At 47.0% G+C, this 21716-nt stretch overlaps 1 protein-coding gene across 11 annotated transcripts in view; it reads right to left on the bottom strand.

Annotated features, from left to right (window-relative positions):
• Positions 1-21716, bottom strand: part of PPP6R2 (protein phosphatase 6 regulatory subunit 2) — an 84117-nt gene that overhangs the window by 15805 nt on the left and 46596 nt on the right. For 10 of the 11 annotated variants that reach the window (XM_043563079.1, XM_043563080.1, XM_043563076.1 and 7 more), the window contains exons 4-9: positions 15873-16059; positions 6000-6137; positions 4546-4611; positions 2746-2858; positions 2245-2358; positions 302-428 (exon numbers count right to left, since the gene is read on the bottom strand). In XM_043563079.1, coding sequence (XP_043419014.1) covers positions 302-428; positions 2245-2358; positions 2746-2858; positions 4546-4611; positions 6000-6137; positions 15873-16059 — 745 coding nt within the window. Of the gene's footprint in view, positions 1-301; positions 429-2244; positions 2359-2745; positions 2859-4545; positions 4612-5999; positions 6138-15872; positions 16083-21716 lie in introns of all 11 variants that reach the window. The other variant, XM_043563086.1, reaches the window with a different exon arrangement.

Raw genomic sequence — 21716 nt, 5'->3', positions numbered from 1 at the left:
CCTGGGATTTTCCCTGACCATTGGCCAGGTACCCATGACTTGGAAGCCACACCTACAGTAAACTTGGGCTCTCAGACGGCCCCTATTTCAGACTGCAAGAGTCATCTGGGGAGCTGCAAAATGTCCTCCCCATCCAGCCTTACCTCAGAGAAGAGACGGACATTCAGCAGATGAGGGTATGGAAACATGCCTCTGGGATCTGTCTGGTGGCTCTCAAGTTGGGATGTCTTGTGGTCTACTTGCAAATCATCCTGCCTATAATGCCTGCATAGGGACCTAACAGCTGTTCAGGGTCACCCACCTTTGGCGGGCTGAGTAGAAGCTGGTGGAAGTCCTTCAGTCGTGGCTCAATGCCGTGCAGTATGCTGCTGCTGACGGTACACAGCCCTTCCAGTCCCTGAGAAAAGGAGTCCACCAAGCCCTCTGTCCTGTGGATGAGGACAGCAGATGGAGACACAGGGCATACACCCCCATCCTCTGTCACACCTCGCCCCCCAACTTCTCCACCTATTGGCTCAAGAGTGGTTTGGTGGCTGGTACAGAGAGAAGAGAAAAGCAACAGTGGCCTTTAGAAAACACTCCCAGGTGATGGCCAAGGACAGCCTCCTCACCCCCACGGGGCTGGTGGCATCTCACACGCACTGGACTACCTCTGGCCCCCACCTCTGGTTTTGGAAAATTCACCATTGTTCCTACTCCTTGGTTGAAAAACAGGAGACAGGACTCCACATCGTCCCTCCAGCTTTTTCGAACTAATTTCTCTGAGATCTTTATTTAAATGCTTTTTCCAGTTATAAAAGTAATACGTGACCATTATAGAAAAACATTTTAAATACAAAAAAAGAATTAAAAAAAAGAATCAGCTGGCTCATCTCTGTTTTTATGTCTCATTTCCATGCTGTCCCTTTACTGCAGACAAGGTTGGGAGAGGCCTTGAGAAGAACCCCCACATCCTACAGAAAAGGCCCAGGCTTCCAGGATTCACAAAGATTGAAAGAAAAAAAAAGTCAGCATTCTTGGGGTACCGGGGTGGCTCAGTCAGTTAAGCGTCCAACTTGGGCTCAGGTCACAATCTCATGATTGGTGGCATCGAGGCCCAGATCAGGCTCTGCACTGACACTGCAGGGCCTGCTTGAGATTCTCTCTCTCCCTCTCTCTCTCTCTCTCTGCTCCTCCCTGAGCATGTATGTGCTTTCTCGCTCTCTCTCTCAAAATAAACATTAAAAAAATCAATATCCTGATTGTCTAACTAGAGAAAACAATGATAATGTTATAATTCTATTTTTAGGTAATAAACTAATAGATCTGTATTGGATCCCAGAGAAAGAGAGACAAAAACTGCTACTAATCCCATACCAAGATTAACTCAATTTCTTGTCATTTCTTATTCTTTGGTTGTTGTTGTTTTAAATTTTTTAAAATGTTTATTTTTGAGAGAGAGCAGGGGAGGGGCAGAGAGAGAGGGAGACAGAATCTCAAGCAGGATCCAGGCTCTGAGCTGTCAGCACAGAGCCCAACGTCAGCGCAGAGCCCAATGCAGGGCTTGAACTCACAGACCGCGAGATCATGACCTGAGCCAAAGTCAGACGCTTAACCAACTGAGCCACCCAGGTGCCCTTTTTTATTGTTATTATTTTTTAAATAGGCTTCATGCCTAGAATGGAGCCCAATGCGGGGCTTGATCTCATGACCCTGAGATCAAGACCCCGAGATCAAGACCCTGAGCTGAGATCAAGAGTTGGATACTTAACTGACTGAGCCACCCAGGTGTCCCTATTGCTTTTTTTTTTTTTTTTTTTTTTTTAATTTTTAAAGTGCAGTTTATCAGTGCTGGGAGCTTCAATGAAGTCCCCTCTAGAAGAAATAAGAGAACTAGTCACCCTGGGAGACAGGCCACTACCACAGCACATGACGGGACAGAACAGATCAGACATACATACACACACACACACACACACACACACACACACACACACACACCCCACTTACACACATCACACACTGGGACAGTCTATAGAGAAACCCACTGTTCATACCTATTCCACAGATACATCTATAAACACCTTGTAAGCTGGCGACATTGGGTACCTTCGGCCTGAGGCAGGAACATGACTGACGCCAAAGGTCAAGGAGCTGTAGGTTTATCTTTTCAACAAAGAGAATCTACCCATCATTTACAATTAGTTAAAAACCCCACACACCCAGACCACTCATCATATTCAAGCTCTCATGCAAGACACTCACCCAGCCCGCCTTGTTTCCAACAAGGTAAGTAACACCTGAGTCCCACTAACGAGGCAGCTCTCAGTCTGGTCTCCATCAAACATGTTCTTCAGAAGCTGCTCCACACAGTCCTGCCTGTCAGACACACACAGAGGTCACTGCTGCTGGAGCAGACATACAGGCCAACGTCCAAAGGACCGCCTCTCCTCTCTATAAAGGAGCAACACCCTAAAACTCGAGCGGCTTCGCTTGGGCTTCAGGCTGGGCACCCAGGGTTCTCACGACACTCCTGCCCCTGCTGGCCTAGAGTCACTACACATGCCAGGGGTCCCCTGGAGACCCCTCCTCCCATGAGAAACAGGCTCATCAAGTTAACTAGATGGGAGTATTTCACAGCCAGCTCATCAGAATCTGGGCATCTGCAGTATCTGCCTGTGCTCAGGGCAGGGCTTGGAGGCCTCCTCATGCGCAGAAAGACCCCACCCCACCCAGCCAGGCACCCGCAATGCAGCCAGCACTCACGACTCCAGCACTGTGAGGAGGGGGTCTGGCTCCGGGGCCTCCTGCAGCTGACTGGCCTGCTCTCTGCCCAGCCTGACGATGTCACAGAGAGTCTGAGAGGCGTTGGACTGTCTCTGGAAGGAGAAGGAGACACAGCACTCCCCTCAGGGCTGGGGAGAGAGGCCAGTAGAGCCGTCCCACTGCTCAGTTCTCGGAAGAACACACTGGACTCTCTAAACAAGTCCATTTCAGAGAAAACTGGTTGGCCTTTCTGAATGTCAGGATGCAAGCCGGTCAGACCTTTCAGCTGTACTGAACTAACCCAGACTCCAGATAGGGCTCTCGAGGGTCAGATACACCACAGAGACATTGCTCTATCCCTGGAACCATTTTGAGATATGCTGCATATGTGACCACGTTACTGCCACTGTGTTTTAAATTAATATTTAAAATATTAAGTATTAAACTGTAGCTGGTAACACTCAGAATGAGTCCTATGAGCTAATGGAAACAGACAAGGTGCTACAGAAAACAGAGGCCTCAACTCTTCTAGGGAAACATTAATCCTTAACTAGTGAAAATCTGGAATCAGTGCACTCGCAACAACATGGGGTGTTTAGTGGTGCAGCTAAACTAACTAGAGAGAAACTCAGCCCCCTGGCTCCATGCCGGGAGTGTCAGAACATGCAGCCGTGACCTGCACACTGTGGGAACTCTGGGCTACAGAAAGTGTTTGCATGACTACTTTAGGGAGAAATGAAAGCAGTCAGGTGGTCCCTGTGGCCTCACCCCTGCGTCTGGGCCAGGAACAGACCAGTCGGCGGCCTGTGGTGCTCACACTGGTGGAGGGGCACCCGCCCTCCTCAGTATGGAGCATAGGCACCCTCACCCGGCTGTCTGACGGCCCCGTGGGCGGAGAGGAACAGAGAACAGTGTGGCCAGGCCACAGCACAGGCTCAGACACAGGTCGGCACCACTGTTCTCAAATTGCTGAGGGCAGCGTGTCTGTTTATTTTTGTCATGCACAGAAAAAATACACCCCAAGTTCTTCAACAGTGATCACTGCAGGGAGCAGGCAGGGGGCCAAGAGGAAGCCCCACTGCCACCCTACATGCTTTCACACTGGCGGTGGGGGCCTCCCTCCCAGAGGCTTTACGCCCTCATAAACCCCACCTCCTCAGCCACTCACTTCTAGAGAGCAGAGTACAGCCACAGTGCGGACTGTCCCTTCTAAGACTGCAGAAGAAGAACTTCCGTCTTGCTCGCCACTCACTTCTAGAGAGCAGAGTACAGCCACAGTGCGGACTGTCCCTTCTAAGACTGCAGAAGAAGAACTTCCGTCTTGCTCACTCCAAGGGAAGCCAGCAGCACGTTGTGAGCTGCCCCGTGGACAGGTCCACGGCCCTCAAGGAACGGAGTCCTGTTGAGCCACTGGTGACCCTGGAGGCAGGGCCTCCCCCAGCTGAGTCCTGAGATGACCACAGTCTTGTAAGAGACCCTGGGCAGAGGACCCACTAAGCTGTGTCCAGGTCCCTGACTCATAGAAAGAGAAATTTAAAAAATACTTGTTCTTATAAACAACTAAGTTTTGGGATAATTTGTTACTCAGCCAGAGATGCGATCACTAATATAATTCTGGTCAAATTGTTTTTTATAATATGTATGTATTACTTTTTTTAGTAAAAAGACATAGTCTGGAAGTCTGTGCTTGATTGAAGGAAGAAAAGTATGTAACTCTTGCCCTCAGCAGCAGAGAGCGTTCTTTAGTAGCCCCGAGTGAGGGGCTCTGCGGAAGGTGGGCTCTGTGGGAGCCATACTCACATCTTCATCCTGACTTGGGTGGATCAGCTCCACCAGCCTCTGGATGATCTTCTCTTCATTAAGCCACTGAAAGGGAAAAAGAGGCCTGCCAATGACGCTGTTCACATCTAACTAAAGAGAAGGAAAGTCCGTCAGTGCAGAAGAAATCCACGTGCCAGGTTCCAGGGATAGAGATCTGTCCAACGTATGTGTCCACCCAGACCCAGAAAGAACAAGTAGTGACCAAATTCTGGAGAGACCTGAACTCCACAAAGAAGGGACCAGTGGTCCAGACGCCTAAACATACTGTCCTCAGGGTGTCTCGGAAGACAGAATGACCTGGAGCCCAGAGCCACCCAGGCACCAACAGGGCTGCCCCGGTGCACAGCCTGGCTGCACATGGACGCTCTGCTCTCTGCTGTGTCAGGGCCTTTCCAAGGTCGGGAGAAGCAAAGAGGTCTGGTGCCGGTGCCTGAATGTTGTGAGGACTACAATGCCCAACACTATTCGAGGCCCAAAGGTGGTGGGGACCCAGGGAAGACCAGTGAGTTTCCTTATCCAAAACTGGGAGATCTGCCCCCGCGGTTGCTAACATGAAGTTAATGTGGGCTTTCCGCCATTAACAACAGCTGACATTCATGCTGTGTCTCACTGCCTAACGTTAGCTATTTATGACTGACTCTTCGTGGGAGGCTGCTCCATAACGAACCTAAACATGAGAACGGCTACCCTGATGACAACTGTTACTGGGTCCCAGGAGCTGGAAAATGGGCAAGAAGGCCCAGGCCTTTACTTTAAATTCCATCACAGACAAAACCTGCCAAACAACAGTGAACAGTTTATCCCGCACTCATTTCCTGGCTCCTCTGAGACTCCTCCTCTTTTCTGGGAAAGAGAATCCTCCTCTTTTCTGGGAAAGCCCTCAGGGAGTTACGAGCAGCTCGTCAGGCTGCGAGCCTGTCAGGACAGACACGTGCACAGACTCCAGGTCAAAACACAGACCTGCTCAGGTCTCTGTGATTTCTCTGCAAAGAATCCTTGTCAGCTGTTGCCTTCTTCATAGGTAGGTGCCAGATAATAGAGCCAGGACCTGACAGAGCCCCTGCTCTGAGGCCATGGGGACACTAGGGTCTGGGGGGTGGTGAGGAAAGTCCTTTTCTTCCTCTTCACAGAGAAGGAGCCCAGAGAGTGTCAGGAGGAAAAGGAACACTCTGCTCTTTGTTTCTCAACAGACTGAGGCAGTACAGCAGAAAAGGTACAGACTGCAGACCCAGCCTCAAAATACAAGCCCTGACAAGAACCCATGATGACCCCACAGGGAGAAAATCATGGCGGGTGGAAGGCCGGAGGTACTGGCCCTCCAGTGCTCTCTGAGTGCCTTCACCCAACTCTGGCCTCCCTGAGGCAGGCCCTCACCTCGCCTGCACTCAGCCGACAGGGAGAGGGCTCCAGAGAGGAGGGGCCCACACACTCACATGCAGGACTTCCTGCCGGAGCCCAGCAGGCTCCACGCAGCTGACAAGGCGCAGCAGCAGGTCCATGAGGGCCGAGGTGCCGATGTGCTGCAACACCAGACTGACGAACCTGTCCTTCTTCTTCAAGAACAGAATCACCTGAAATCAAACACACCGTGCGTGATAAGCCTGACACCCATGAAATGCTTCCCCCAAGAACTCTCATGAGAAAGATTAATTTTCAATTACACTGAGCAGAAATTATGGAGACCTAGAAAAAGTTGTAAGACAGACCTTTCCAAGGACAGGCAGAGACCTGAACACAGGGAAGTCTATGTGGCAGTGGTGGGGGCCCATGAAGATCCCCGGCTGATGGAGAGCTGCACGGTTTGAGGCTTTATGCTCTGATGACACAAATATCCTCAGATAGCACAGCAGCCATTCAGTACTGCTCGTTCGGTACTGCCTCAAGTTCTCCCAACAGGAATAACCAGTGTGAACAGACCGGAGCAGAGTAACGTCGTCGCTGCAACCCCCAGACCTGGGATGCAACCTGACAGCACAGAGCACACGAGACAGCCAGTCACTGACAGGCCGCAGCCAGGGAGGGAAAGAGGACTAAGGTTCTACAAAGGAAAAGGCGGCGACGCATGGCCGGCTGGCGACCAGTGCCACCAGGATGTGGACAGCCGGGCATGGGGGTGGGCTGCAGGTGAGAGTGGAGACAGAGGTGGAGAAGCCTGGGCAAGTCCTTCTCAATCGCACGTCTACGAGCTCAGCTCAGCTCAGCCAGAGATTAAGTGCCTACAACATGCAGGTCACCGAGGTGGACCCAGGCTTCTAATGGAGATGGGGGGCACAGAGATGGCCCACCTCGCTGAGGGACCCCAGCCATACTCATGCTGAGATGCGAAGAAGAAGAGGGGGAAGAAGGAAAAGAGGTGAAGGGAAGGAGGCTCTGTAAGGAGAATGAGTACACACCCCTAGAGAAGGCGCCAAGAACAACATCAGGAATGAAACAAGGTGCATCAGGACAGAGCCCATGGGTTATCACCAGGATAGGGTTAGTAGAAACGATTTCATGACAATTTATGTAAATTTAGAAAAAATGAAAAATTTCCTTAAAAAACACACTCATCTCAAACTGACAAAAAGGAATAAAAAATCTGAATAGTTCTAGGAGCATCAAAAGAAACAAAATCTATAATTAAAAGCCTCCTCATATAGAAAACTCCAAGCTCTAATGACTTTCTAGTAAATTCTACCCAGTATTTAAAGAAAAATAATTCCTAATCTTACATACACTCTTCCAGGAAACATAAAATGAGAGAATATGCCCCATATCATTATATAAGAACATAAAACTTCGATTCTAAACACCTGATATAGGGAGCACCTGGACGGCTCACTTGGTTAAGCGTCTGACTTTGGCTCAGGTCATGATCTCATGGTTCATGGGTTTAAGCCCTGCGTTGGGCTCTGTGCTGACAGCTCGGAGCCTGGAGCCTGCTTCAGATTCTGTGTCTCCCTCTCTCTCTGCCCCTCCCTGTTCATGCTCTGTCTCTCTCAGTCTCTCAAAAATAAATGTTAAAAAAAAAATCTAAACACCTGATAAGGACATTGTAAGATAGGCAAATTATAAGCCAATCTCACTGATGATCACAGATGCAAAACTTCAACACATGAAAGAAAGCATAATGTACCACAACCAAATGGGTGAGGCTAATACCATGAAACCAATGCTAGCTTAACATTAGAAAACCAATGGGCAGGATTTATGAATTAACAGAATAGAGAAGAAAAATCATATGATAAACTCAATAAAGACATCTGATAAGTTTCAACAACCATTAATGTTATAAAAAGACGAGGAATAAAGAAAATTCCCTTAACTCTGATTAAAACAAAAAAATCTATAAAAAACTCATAATATACTTCATACTTAACTATGAAATGTTGAAAGCTTTCCTTCTGACGTAATAAAACAAGGAGACCCACTATCACCAGTTTGATTCAACACTGTACTAAAGGTTCTAGACAATGCAATAAAGCAAGAAAAAGAGATAAAAGGTATAAGAATTGTAAACGACAAAACTGTCATCAATCAGAGATGACATGATCCTGTACATGGATGAAACAAAATGACAGATAAGTTATTAGAATAGCAGCTTTACTGATAATCACCAAAAACTGGAATCAGCCTCGATGTACTTGAACATGTGACTGGAGAAACACGTGGTCCACCTGCCCCACAGAACACTGCTCGGCAGTAACAAGGAATGTACTGTGGAAACACACAATGACCTGGATGAATCTATAGTGAATTATGCTGGAAAAAACTAGTCCCCAAAGACTACATATTGTATGCTTTAATTTAAATAACATTTTGAAATAACACAATTTTAGAAATGGAAACAGATTAGTGCCAGAGGCTAGGGATAGGTGAAGGGGTAGAGGTGAAGGAAGATGGAAGTAACTATAAAAAGGCAACACGAAGGATCCTTGTGGTTTTGAAAGTGTTCAGTATCCTGACTTTGATAATGGATAAGTAAACCTGTATAGGTGATAAACAGTACCAAACTTCATACACACAGACACACACACACACAGCTATAAGCAAAAGTGAACAAATCTGGGGGCGCCTGGGTGGCGCAGTCGGTTAAGCGTCCAACTTCAGCCAGGTCACGATCTCGTGGTCTGGGAGTTCGAGCCCCGCGTCAGGCTCTGGGCTGATGGCTCAGAGCCTGGAGCCTGTTTCCGATTCTGTGTCTCCCTCTCTCTCTGCCCCTCCCCCGTTCATGCTCTGTCTCTCTCTGTCCCAAAAATAAATAAACATTAAAAAAAAAAAAAGTGAACAAATCTGAATAAGATCAATGGACTGTATGAATGTCAATATCCTGGCAGTAATGTTCTACTACTGTTTTGCAAAATGTCACCATTGACAAAACTGGGCAAAGTATACAAAGCACCTCTTCAAATTACCTTATACAACTGCCAAGTGAATCCACAATTATCTTAGTAAAACATTTTGATAAAAAAGATATTATTTAGAATAATATGAAAATATCAACTACCTAAGAATAAACCTGATGAAACATGTGTAAGACCACTACACAGAGAATTATAACATGTTACCAAGAGAAATCAAAGAAGCCCTAACTACTCAGCTTTGTCACTGTAGCACGAAAACAGCCATAGACAATATGTAAGAATGGTTGTGTTTCAGTCAAATTTCATTTCAAAAATAGGTGGCAGGTTGGATTTGGCCTATGGGCCATAATTTGCCAACCCCAATCTAGAGCCAATGTAAGCCTAATAAAAATTTTGGTAGGTTTTCTTGGGAGAGGAGGGCTGGGGAGAATGTGGAAACTGACCCTCAGTCCAAAAGCTGTTCATTCTAGGGGCACCTGGATGGCTCAGCTGGTTAAACATCTAACTCTTGATTTTGGCTCAAGTCATGATCTCACGGATTGTGAGTTCAACAGTGTAGCCTGCTTGAGATTCTCTCTCTCCTTCTTTCTCTGCCCCACTCCCATTCACACTCTTGGTCTCTTAAAATAAATAGACTTTTTTTTTTTAAGTTGTTCATTCTAAAATAATGCAAAAGGCAAAAATTAGTAAAAAGAAATACTGAAGAAAAACAAAGTGAGAGGACTAATTATCAAATACCAAGACTTATAAAACTACGGGAATTAGGACAGTATTGCATCAGTGCAATTACAAACAGGACAACAGAGCAAAGTCCAGAAACAGACACACGATATGTGAGCCCCTGACTTATGATGGGGGCGGGGGGGGCATTATTGTAAAGCAACTGAGAGAGAAGGGCCTTACCAATAAATGCTGCTGAGCTAACTGGACATCCGTATTTAAAAACCAAAAACAAACTGTATATCATTTACAAGAATCAATTTCAGGGGTGCTTGGGTGGCTCAGTCAGTTAAGCATCCAACTCTTGACTTCTGCTCAGGTCATGATTTCACAGTTGTGAGATCAAGCCCTGTGTCAGGCTCAGTGCGGAGCCTGCTTGGGATTCTCTCTCTCTTTGTATCTTTGCCCCTCCCCATCTTGTGCTCTCTTTCTCAAAATAAATAAACTTAAAAAAAAAAAAAAAGGGGCGCCTGGGTGGCGCAGTCGGTTAAGCGTCCGACATCAGCCAGGTCACGATCTCGCGGTCCGTGAGTTCGAGCCCCGCGTCAGGCTCTGGGCTGATGGCTCGGAGCCTGGAGCCTGTTTCCGATTCTGTGTCTCCCTCTCTCTCTGCCCCTCCCCCGTTCATGCTCTGTCTCTCTCTGTCCCAAAAATAAAAAAAAAAAAAAAAAAAAGAATCAGTTAAGTAAATTATAGATAGAAATGTGAAAGGTAAAACAATAAAACTTCTAAAAAAATACAGAAGATTTTTGTGACTGTGGTAGAGAGGTTTCTTAACAACAAAAAAACCCACCAACCATAAATTAAAAAAAAAAAAAAAAGCTGAACAACATAAAAATCTGAACCTTTGCTCATTAAAATACCACTAATACTAAGGGGTGTGGGTGCAGCTAGCCAGAGTGAAAAAGATGCTTGCAACACAAAGTCAACAAAGGACTATATCCATGAAAACAGAACATTCCTGCAAATCAAAAAGAAGAGACAGCCTAACAGAAAATGGGCAAGAGACTTCCCAAAAGACAGTACCCAAATGGCCAATTAATATATGAAAAGGTATATATCCTTATTAGTCACCGGGGAGATCACAAATTAAGATCACAACACTATATTACATATACCCACCACAACAGCTAGAAGAAAAAGAATGATAACATTCAGGGTTAGCAAGCAAAAGGAACTGGTATACTCTGCTGGCTCAACCACTTTCATTCACTGTATCCATTCAAACCACATGCATGTCCTAGTTGTGTGGTAACACCTAAAGCAATCACTAAAAATCTACACAGAGACACATGAGAAAACACTACAGGTAGATCAAAACGGAGTATTTAAAAAATTTTGTTTTAATGTTTATTTATTATTTAGAGAGAAAGACAGAGTGTGAGTGGGGGAGGGGCAGAAAGAGAGGGAGACACAGAAATCTGAAGAAGGCTCCAGGCTCTGAGCTGTCAGCACAGAGCCCAATGTGGGGCTCAAACCCATGAACCATGAGATTATGACCTGAGCCGAAGTTGGACACTTAACCAACTCAGCCACCCAGGCACCCCCCCAAAAATGGAATTTTTAAAAATTTTTTAAATTTAAACTTAGATGAAATTTTTTTAATTTTAATTTTTTTAATGGTCAAGTTAACACCCAGGGCAAGGAAAAGAAACGAAAAACAGAACAAACAGAAAACTACAATAAAATGGCAGTCCTGACATATCGATAATTACATTAAATGTAAATGGCCTAAATATGACAATTAAAGATAGATCAGTAGAACAGATAAAAACACATAACTATGTATTGTTTATAAGAAATTCACTTCATTTTTTTTTTTTAAGTAGGCTCCATGCTGGGCGTGGAGCCCAAAGCAGGGCTTGAACTCATGACCCTGAGATTAAGACCTGAGGTGAGATCAACAGCTGGACACTTAGACTGAGCCACCCAAGTGCCCCAAGAAATTCTTTTCAAATATAACAATTCACACACAAAAAAACTACAGTTATCCCTCTTTATCCACAGGGGATACATTCCAAGACCCCCAATGGTTGCCTGAAACCAAGTATAGTACTGAACTCTATATGTACTGTTTCTTCCTATCCATACTTATGAAACAGTTTATGAATTATGCACAATAAGAGATTAACAACAATAATAAAATAGAACAATTATAATAACGTACTATAATAAAAGTTATGTGAAAAGTTATGTGGTCTTTCTCTCTCAAAATATCTTATTGTGCTATATTGACCCTGCCTCCTGTAATGTGAGATGATAAACTGCTTATCTGATGAGATGCAGGGAGGTGAATGACCTGGGCACGTGATGTGGCATGAGGCTCCTACTGACCTTCTGATGCTATGTCAGGAGAAGGATCACCTATTTCTGGACCAGGCTGACTGCAGACAAGGTGGAACTACTATATGCAAATATTCATAGCAGCCTGATGTCTAATAGACAAAAAGTGTCAACAACTAATATGTCCTTCAAAAGATGAACAGTTAAACTGTGGTCCATCCACAATCTGGACTACTCCTCAGTAATAAAGAACTGTAAAGAGTCCTTATCCTGTAGAAACACATATGGGAATATTTACATATAAAATAATAAAATATCTGCGATTTGCTTCAAAATAATCTGGAATGGGGGTTGGTAATAGGGGGAACAGAAAAAATAAGATTGGTCAGAATCTTATTCAACTGTTGAAGCTGTGTGAAAGAAACACCAGGGTTTGTAAACTATTTTCTCTTTAAATGTGTGACATAATCGGGGCACCTGGGTGGCTCAGTGAGTTAAGCATCCAACTTCAGCTCAGGTCATGATCTTCCGGTTCGCGGGTTTGAGCCCCGCATTGGGTTCTTTGCTGACAGCTCAGAGCCTGCTTCAGATCCTTGTCGCCCTCTCTCTGCCCCTCCTCCTCTCACACTCTGTCTCTGTCTTTGACTCTCTCTCTCAAAAATAAATATTAAAAAACAATTTTTTTTAATGTGTGAAATAATCTATAATGAAAAGTTAAGAAAAGGCAGTAGGTCCTTCCAGTGCAGCCCGCCTTTTATGGAAACATGTGATGAAGCACTCTGGCCCTATCCCAGCAGACCCTAGAACCACGTCAACTCCTGGATTATTGATACAGAACTCTGGTGTAGCAATACCACAGACTCCATGTCTGCTAAAAAGAATATGGTAGCTCTAGGGGCGCCTGGGTGGCTTGGTCAGTTAAGCATCCGACTTCAGCTCAGGTCGTGATCTCACGGTCTGTGAGTTCGAGCCCCGCATCGGGCTCTGTGCTGACAGCTCAGAGCCTGGAGCCTGTTTCAGATTCTGTGTCTCCCTCTCTCTCTGCTCCTCCCCTGTTCATGCTCTGTCTCTCTCTGTCTCAAAAATAAATAAACGTTAAAAAAAAAATTAAAAAAAAAAAGAATATGGTAGCTCTATAAGAAAAGATGTACAAAATCTATTTCTAAGTGAAAAAAACAATTTGTAGTATTCAGAGTAAATCATTACGTGACAATAAATAATAAATACATATTAATATGTCTTACAGGGGGCGCCTGGGTAGCTCAGTCGGTTAAGTGTCCGACTTCGGCTCAGGTCATGATCTCGCTGTCCATGGATTCAAGCCCCGTGTTGAGTTCTGTGCTGACAGCTCAGAGCCTGGAGCCTGCTTCGGATTCTGTGTCTCCCTCTCTCTCTGCGATCCCCCACTCATACTCTGTCTCTCTCTCTCAAAACTAAATAAAACGTTAAAAAAATATATTTAATATGTCTTACAGGAAAAGAACAGGAAAAGAGGAACATCAACTAAATAATCAACAGTGGTTGATCTAGAGTATTAGAGGAGACCGTTCATGTGTTTCTGTCTTGCTTAAATTCATAGAAATGTGCTACATGTTTGTCAATATAAGAAATACCTTTAAACAGTGCATTTCATATTATTTTGATGCACTGGACAAGGGAAGAAGACAGAAATATTGTTAAGAAGCAGTAAAATTCAGCAAATATCTGAAAGCAGCAGAGGAATATTGTGAAGCTACAGACAATTATGAGCTGAGATGCAAGAGCCAGACTTGAAAGGTCTTTGGAATTTCTACCACTACCCGAGAGCCACAGTGACCCCCACTACCCATCAGTGACCCCCTCCACTACCAACAGCCAGTGACCTCCCCTCAACTAGCCAACAGCCACAAGCCACAGTGACCACCCCCGACCACTACACGACAGCCACAGTGACCCCCGACTATCTGACAGCCAGTGACCCCCCCGCGACTACCCGATGGCCAGAGTGACTCCCTCACTATCCAATGGCCACAGGGACCCCGCCCCCACCACCACCACCACTGCCCAACAGACACAGGACACCCCTACCACTCCCTGCCTGATGGCCACAGTGCCCCCTGCCCTCAATCCTCGCAGCACTGTCACTAGTGTGAGGGACTCCCTGTCGCATCCTAGAACCACTGCCACTACTTGTAGCCTCTCTCACTACCTGCATTACCGCCACTCTTCACTTATGCTCTGACTGGTTCAGAAAAAGATCTGAGGTGAGGTAGTCCTCTAAGATCCCTTGCAAAGCTAAGATTTAAGGTCCTATGAAAGGTATGCTCCACTGAACACTTACAACATGCCAACAATTTCTTCAGGTGAATGATGGTATGCCCTGAAGGTCACACCTTCTCAGAATCCCAGACATACACACAAAATTTGGGTCTGTTCCCTTACCAGATATTTGATGATACTGAACACTTATAGTTAATGTTTTTGGGATGTGATATTGCAATCTGCTCAGCAAAGTCTTGTCCCCTCCTAGAGATATGTTTAAAAGAATTTTTTAAAGTTCTTATATTTTATTTTTATTATGTTTTTAATGTTAATTTATTTTTGAAAGACAGATAAGACAGAGCATGAGTGGGGGAGGGGCAGAGAGCGATCCGGAGACACAGAATCCAAAACAGGCTCCAGGCTCCATGCTGTCAGCACACAGCTCGACTTCGGGCTCAAAACCATGAACCACGAGATCATGACCTGAGCCAAAGTCAGACGTTCAACCAACTGAGCCACTCAGAGACGCCCCATAAGTCCTTACATTTTAGAGATATATACCATAATATTTTTTAAAATATTTATTTTGAAAAAGAGAGAGAGAAAGAGAAAGTGGGGGAGGGGCAAAGAGAAAGGTGGGGGGAAAGAGAGGATCCCAAGCAGGCTCCATGCTCTCAGCACGGAGCTCGATGTGGGGCTCCATCTCACAACCATGAGATCATGACCTGAGCTGAGATCAAGAGTCAGGCGTTTAGCCGACTGAACCACCCAGGCACCCCGTCATAATATTTAGATTTAAAAAAAATTTTTAAGGTTTAGAGAGACAGAGGCGAGAGACAGAGACAGAGAGAACGCACACAAGCCAGGGAGGAGCAGAGAGATAGGAAGAGAGAGAATCCCAAGCAGGCTCCACACTGTCAGTGCAGAGCCGGATGTGGGGCTCAAATTCACAAACCGTGAAATCATGACCTGAGATGAAACCAAGAGTTGGATGCTTAACCAACTGAGCCACCCAGGTGCCCTTATACCATAATATTTATTAAAAATTATATGATATCCAGTATTTGTTTTGAAATAATCCACTGGGGATGGTAGGAAGGGATAAAAGGTGAATACTAACCAAAACTAACTGCTGAGGCTGGGGGCAGGCCTAGGACACCACCACACTGATGGCCCTGAAGCACAGGCAGCAGCAAGAACCCACTCTAAGAAGACCATGCTCCAGCTAATGAAACAAATGCACTCACTATTTTTACAGAAGCCTAATGCTAGAAGTTTTCTTTTGTTTGCTTTGAAACAGTAAGTGTCCTCGACACATGGATACCTGCCACTCACATAAACAGAGCAGCAGATCTTAGAAGGTGGGCGTCCTAAGAACCTGTCATGATGCAGGTATATCCCTATTCCTCATGCCTGTGACTGGGTCAGGACAAGACATGCCAGCGTGCTCTGGAGTCCTGTGCAGCTCTCAGGGATGGCGGGAAGAGCTGCTTATTCCAGAGCCAGGCTGCAGAAACATCCTCAGAAAGCCACTTTCCTCATCAAATTCCAACTCACACCAGCAGCCCACACTGCTCCACCTGTGTCCCACAGAACAGTCAGAAACACTGTTCTCCAAGCCCTAATGATACAGTTTGCACAGCGACAGCTGACAGAAAGAAATGTCAGCATCAGCTATGCCAGCCACCCCAAACCACACAAGCTTGACGGATTATTCACCTGTTCAGTCTTTCTTGCAATGAGGTTGCCAATGGTCTTGCTGAAAAAACTGGCGAGCAGAGGATTCAGAGGCGGCTCGTGGTCCAAGAAGTCGTAAAGAAGGTTCAGCAAAGTCTCATCCCCTCCTAGTCTGTCGTTGATCTGTGGCACGTCACATGTCAGCAGCTCACAGGCTGTGTTTGGATACCTAAGAGGGCACAATGCAAGCAACTGGAGGTGAAATTAGACTTCTCCAGCTCTCAGGAAGCTGCTTAAACGACCAGCCTCGTAGGAAGCAGGTCCATGGGTAAGACCAAAACACTCACAGACCTTGGAACGAAGTAAAAACGTGAATATTCTGTGACCAACTGGCATTTTTGACTACTACAAGCTCAATGTTTTTCACACGCATTTTTCTTGCTCCTCGTACCCTACACTCTGGTATCTCACCGTTTCTGACTCTACTGCACTCTCTAAATAAACCTTCTGAGTCTTTTGACATCTCCTCTCTCAAAACCTCTGCCCTTACACCCACCTGCCAGGGCTCTCACCTCCTGTGACCACACAGTTAGTGACACCAAGTCCATCATGTGCACCCTCCCTCTCCATACCCTTCCTGTCCCAGCATACCAACAAACAGAACCAGCTTGTCTCTAGGCTCAAGAAATGCCACATCAGGGGTCCCTGGGTGGCTCAGTCGGTTAAGTGTCTAACTCTTGATTTCGACTCAGGCCATGATCTCACAGTTGGTGGGATCAAACCCTGCGTCTCTCTGGGCTGACAGTGCAGAGCCTGCTTGGGATTCTCTCCCTCCCTCTCTCTCTGTTCCCTCGCCCACTTGGGCATGCTCTCTTGCTCTCTCACGCTCTCTCTCTCAAAATAAATAAACTTAAAAAAAAAAAAAAAAAGAAATACCAATATTGATGTACCAATACCAAATGATGTACTATTCACTTGATAAAAATGACCAGATACAAAATAATCTTTATCCCATCACATGTAATACCGTGACATCACTCTGCTCCCTGACTTACCTGATAGACGCAGGGTCACTGCCATTGCCCTGCAATGGGCACAGCTACCCAACAACCTGCCACATCCAGGACACAGCCCACAACAGCAGGGCCAGGAACAGTGCCTGGAGCCATATCCAGAAACATCTGGGAACGCAAGGGATCGTCCCATGGAGCTGACTGCCCTAGAGCACATCTGGCACAACCCAGGGCAAGCTCGGCAGCTTCAGGCACATCACCTAACCTCTCTGTGTCATTCTCATTTGAATGCAGAGGTGCAAGTGCCCACCCACCCCACAAGGATGAATATAAAACAGAGCAGTGCCTGGCACACAGTAAGCCCCAGGTCAAGGTCGGTCACTATGATCCTCCTGCTCCCGGCAGCCACCTGCACAAGCCCTAACAAAGGCCTGAACCAAAGAGTGGTCACTGTGGCCTGGCTAGTGAGGCCTGGGTTCGAGACCCTGGAGAAAACAGTTGGCAGAGTATGGCAGTCAACCACATGTGGAAGGGGGAAGAAATTGAGAAATCTAGGTCTGGCTAAGAGACGGGTGTTCCTTGTCAGCCCCAAGAAGAGAAAGCACCTTCTAGAGACCAGAGAAACAGGGCCGTGTGGGCAGGCTGGGTGTGATGGACATGAGGCATTCACAAAGAGATGTCCCAGTTTAATACGCAGGCAGGCCCAGGCCAGGAGAGGTGTAGGCAGTGCCCAGGGAGAGGTGGGAGCAGTGCCCACCTCATGGGATGGTTATAAGGGTTGAATGAGTCAGCTCAGCCCTATGGATGTACACTGTGAGACCAGCATGGCAGAGAACACAGAGGCGCCAGGGACAGGTCGTCAGAGAAAGCCTGCTCAGAGTACAGGGCAGAAGGGCCAGGTCAGCGACCCTGAAGGCCAGAGCAAGACTTGTATCACACAGGCAGAGAGGTTCCCACCAGACTGCAAACAACAAGAGAAGACGTACCAATGGCACCAAAGAATCAAGTCCCAGAGAAAAGTATCGACTATGCCTTCAGGAGATGTTTCCAGAGCACAAGGAATGGTCCCAATCTGGTCTCCACACACAAGCAAATGTGCACACATGTGGCAAGCTGAGCTGTAAGGCACTGATCCTCTAAGGTGGAGGGACTGAGATAAAGTACTGCTTTAGCTCGTTCTAAGATTTATGCAGAGAATAGGAACTCCAGCTAAGCATGGCAGATCAAATATACAGGCTTGTTAGCATTCCCTCTCAAATTCCTACTCCAATAATACAGAGGAAAAAAGACAAGAAAAGAGAAGTGGAAATGATCGTTGGCAAGGCCCGGAGGACTGGCGTGGCACACCAGGGAATCGAAGTCTCAGGTGGCTACAGAGGGAGCACCAACTGGAAAGCACTGGACACAGAGGCAGCAGCTACTGGACAGGGCAGAGGGCCTGGCTCAGGAGAGGAGTGGGCTTCCTGACCCTCTCTTTCCAGTACAGGACTCAGAAGTTATTCCCAAGGGCACCTGGGGGGCTTAGTCAGTTAAGCATCCAACTCTCGATTTTGGCTCTGGTCACGATCTCACAGTTCGTGGGATAGAGAGCCCTGCACCGGGCTCTGTGCCGACAGCTCAGAGCCTGGAGCCTGTTTTGGATTCTGTGTCTCCCTCTCTCTCTCTCTGCCCCTCCCCTGCTCATGCTCTCGCTCTCTCTCTCTCTCAAAATAAATAAATAAATAACCTTAATAAAAAGATTATTTTAAAAAAGTGTCTCTCGGGGCGCCTGGGTGGTACAGTCGGTTGAGCGTCCAACTTCAGCCAGGTCACGATCTTACGGTCCGTGAGTTCGAGCCCCGCGTCAGGCTCTGGGCTGATGGCTCGGAGCCTGGAGCCTGTTTCCGATTCTGTGTCTCCCTCTCTCTCTGCCCCTCCCCCGTTCATGCTCTGTCTCTCTCTGTCCCAAAAATAAATAAAAAACGTTGGAAAAAAAAAATTAAAAAAAAAAAAAAAGTGTCTCTCTTTTAAAAGGAAATAAGGGCTGGGGCTCCTGGGTGGCTCAGTCGGTTAAGCACCTAACTTTGGCTCAGGTCATGATCTCATGAATCATGAGCTCGAGCCCTACATCAGGCTCTGTGTTAACAGCACAGAGCCCGCTTCAGTTCCTCTGTCCGCGCCCCCCCGCCCTTCCCCTCCTGGTGTTTTTTCTCTAAATAAATAAATAAACTTATTTTAAAAATTTTATGAATAAATAAATATGATAGAAATTTTAAAAATCAATGAAAGGATAAGAAGATAAAATTTGAAGAAGCTTCTCAGATGTAGAACAAAAAGGCCGAGACAAGATATTAAGAGCAAAAATACGAAGAAAAGTATTAATTCAGGTGATCTAACACCTGATTAGAAATTGCAGAAAGAGGGGGCACCTGGGTGGCTCATCTGGTTACTAAGCATCCCACTCTTGATTTCGGCTCAGGTCATGATGTCCTGGTTCATGAGATTGAGCCCCGTGTCAGGCTCTGTGCTGACAGTGCGGAGCCCGCTTGGGATTCTCTCTTTCCCTCTCTCTTTCTCTCCTTCTGCCTGCCTCTCCTCTCTCTCTCTCTCTCTCTCTCTCTCTCTCTCTCTCTCTCTCTCTCAAAATAAATAACTTAAAAAGCTGCAGAATGAGATAAGAGGGAAAACCGGAAGGGAGAAAATTATAAAAGAAGCAACACAAGAAGCTTCCCTGTGGGGAAGGCCATGAATTTATAGACTGAAAGGGCCCTGTGGTACCATGGAGTACCCCGCACAGGGACTGACAAGAACCCCAGGGCCAGCTTCACCGTGGTACAAATATGCAGCACTGTTCACAGCTGAGCCGACTGTTTACAAAACTCTCCTTGCTTATAGATGCTGCTTCTGGGACTGCCCTGCCTGACCCCGGGGGTGATCTCACAGTAGCAGGAGACTCCAGGACAACGGGACTAGACAAGGACCGAAGTGCCCCCTGGAGAAGAGAAAACCTGGGAGTCCTGCTGCATCTGTCCGGCTTGTCAGCAGCAAGGCCAGAAGAGGAGCCAACCATGGAGTCTTCAAAAGGACAGAAAATGGCGTCTGTGCAGAGTCTAAGGCAGAGGGAGTTTCAAACAAGCATGAACAGAGAACAATGCACTGACAGGCCTCATCTGCAAACATCGCCCTTCACATCGTACTCCTCAGGAGGCTGCTAGAGAATACGACTCCCCACAGGAAGGAAACCAAAGACGATGACGAGGTCCCGGAATACGGAAGGTGGGCCTGGGTTCTCAGAGTGAGGAAGGAGGGAATCCCTCTCCCCTCCAGATGCCTCCCGCTGTGCCAAAACTTGCTGCGCCCCGCGGGGGCAGGCGGGAGGGTGATCCGGGCAAATGGGTTTAGCCAGCTTTCCTGCTCTGACTGTAGCACTGCAGGGTCTTCTGGGGGGTGTCCTTTCTGGGGGCTATCCTGCTGCAGCCCTGTTTCCTACCCAGCAAGCAGTTCTGACTGTGCAACTTGGAACAAGGAAGCCCACTGCCCAGAGTTACGGAACACACTCTCCACTGCACTCTGCAAGTAACTGCAGTGCTGTCTTGACGTCTGTCTGCTGGCTCTTTCGTCTGGTTTCTCAAGTGGCTGAGAACTCAGCAGGCCAACTGGACAGGAGCCTCAAGAGAAAGACCAGGACCTCCTCATGGCTCTCAGGTTGGACCCAGTGGCCGAACTCTCCGCCCAGGGCTACTGCACAAGCCCTACCTGCCTGCAGACTCTGGCTTTATGCAGGAACAGCGGCTGCTGCCTGACCTCAAATTGGCACCCAGGGGCAGCTTCTCTGAAGCAGACATGGCTCCCACACATCCTCCCCTATGTGGACTAAAGTCCCCTCATAACCCAGCCTTTAGTCATGCAGGGGTGAAGCAGCTAGCCACGCTGCTCAGCCAGGTCTGCAGGCAAAGCCCTCGCTTCAAAAGCACGACGGCCACAGGAGGCGTCGCTGCTGACCCCATCAGGCCGGCCACGATGGGCAGCTGCCTAGAGCCTTGAGATGCACAGGCAGTGCTTCCTGTACATCAACTTTACAGGAGCAGAGCCAGACTCACTCACTCACGTACGGTCTGTGGCGGCTCTCACGCCACATCAGAGCCGAGCGCCACAGCGGCTCCACTGGCCTGCGGTACTTCCTGTCTGCACTTTCAGAGCTGGTGTGCTAACTCCTGGCCGACGTCCCTACTTGTGTCTTTCCCATCTTCGAAAACTAATCTTGACTCTACTGCTTTCTTACCTACCACCTCATCCATCTATCCATCCATCCTATTCCTTTCCTCAAAAAGGAAATTTTGGTTTAATTTTAATTAAAATCTAACTTTGGGGCGCCTGGGTGGCTCAGTCGGTTAAGCGTCCAACTTTGGCTCAGGTGGTGGTCCTGCAGTTTGTGGGTTTGAGCCCCACGTCGGGCTCTGTGCTGACAGCTCAGAGCCTAGAGCCTGCTGTGGATTCTGTGTCTCCCTTTCTCTCTGCCCTCCCCTGCTCACACTTTGTCTGTGTCTCTGTCTCTCAAAAACAAACATTAAAAAAAATTTTTTAATCAAATTAACTTTAATTTTTTTAATTTTTGATTTTTTATGTAAGCGATATGTACACCGGCTTTCAAACTCAGACAGTTGGACAGGGCCTGTAAGGCAGAGCAGCCTCCAGCCTCCCGTGTCCATCCTCAGACCTGCGGTTAACCTCCGTGTTTCTAAATAAAATACAGATGCATTTCTTCATTTGTCACCCTCAGACGTTACAAACCAACCTCTCATGATGGAGGATGAAGACACGGCTCTCCTGCTCCCTGCCCCTCACCCTCTCTGTAAAATCAAACCACAATTCTTAAACCCAGGGCTTAGTCTAC

Source organism: Prionailurus bengalensis, chromosome B4, assembly GCF_016509475.1.
Source record: "Prionailurus bengalensis isolate Pbe53 chromosome B4, Fcat_Pben_1.1_paternal_pri, whole genome shotgun sequence".
In the NCBI taxonomy this organism is placed as follows: domain Eukaryota; kingdom Metazoa; phylum Chordata; class Mammalia; order Carnivora; family Felidae; genus Prionailurus; species Prionailurus bengalensis.
Note: the sequence above shows the minus strand (reverse complement) of the source record. Positions and strands in the feature narration are given on the sequence as shown.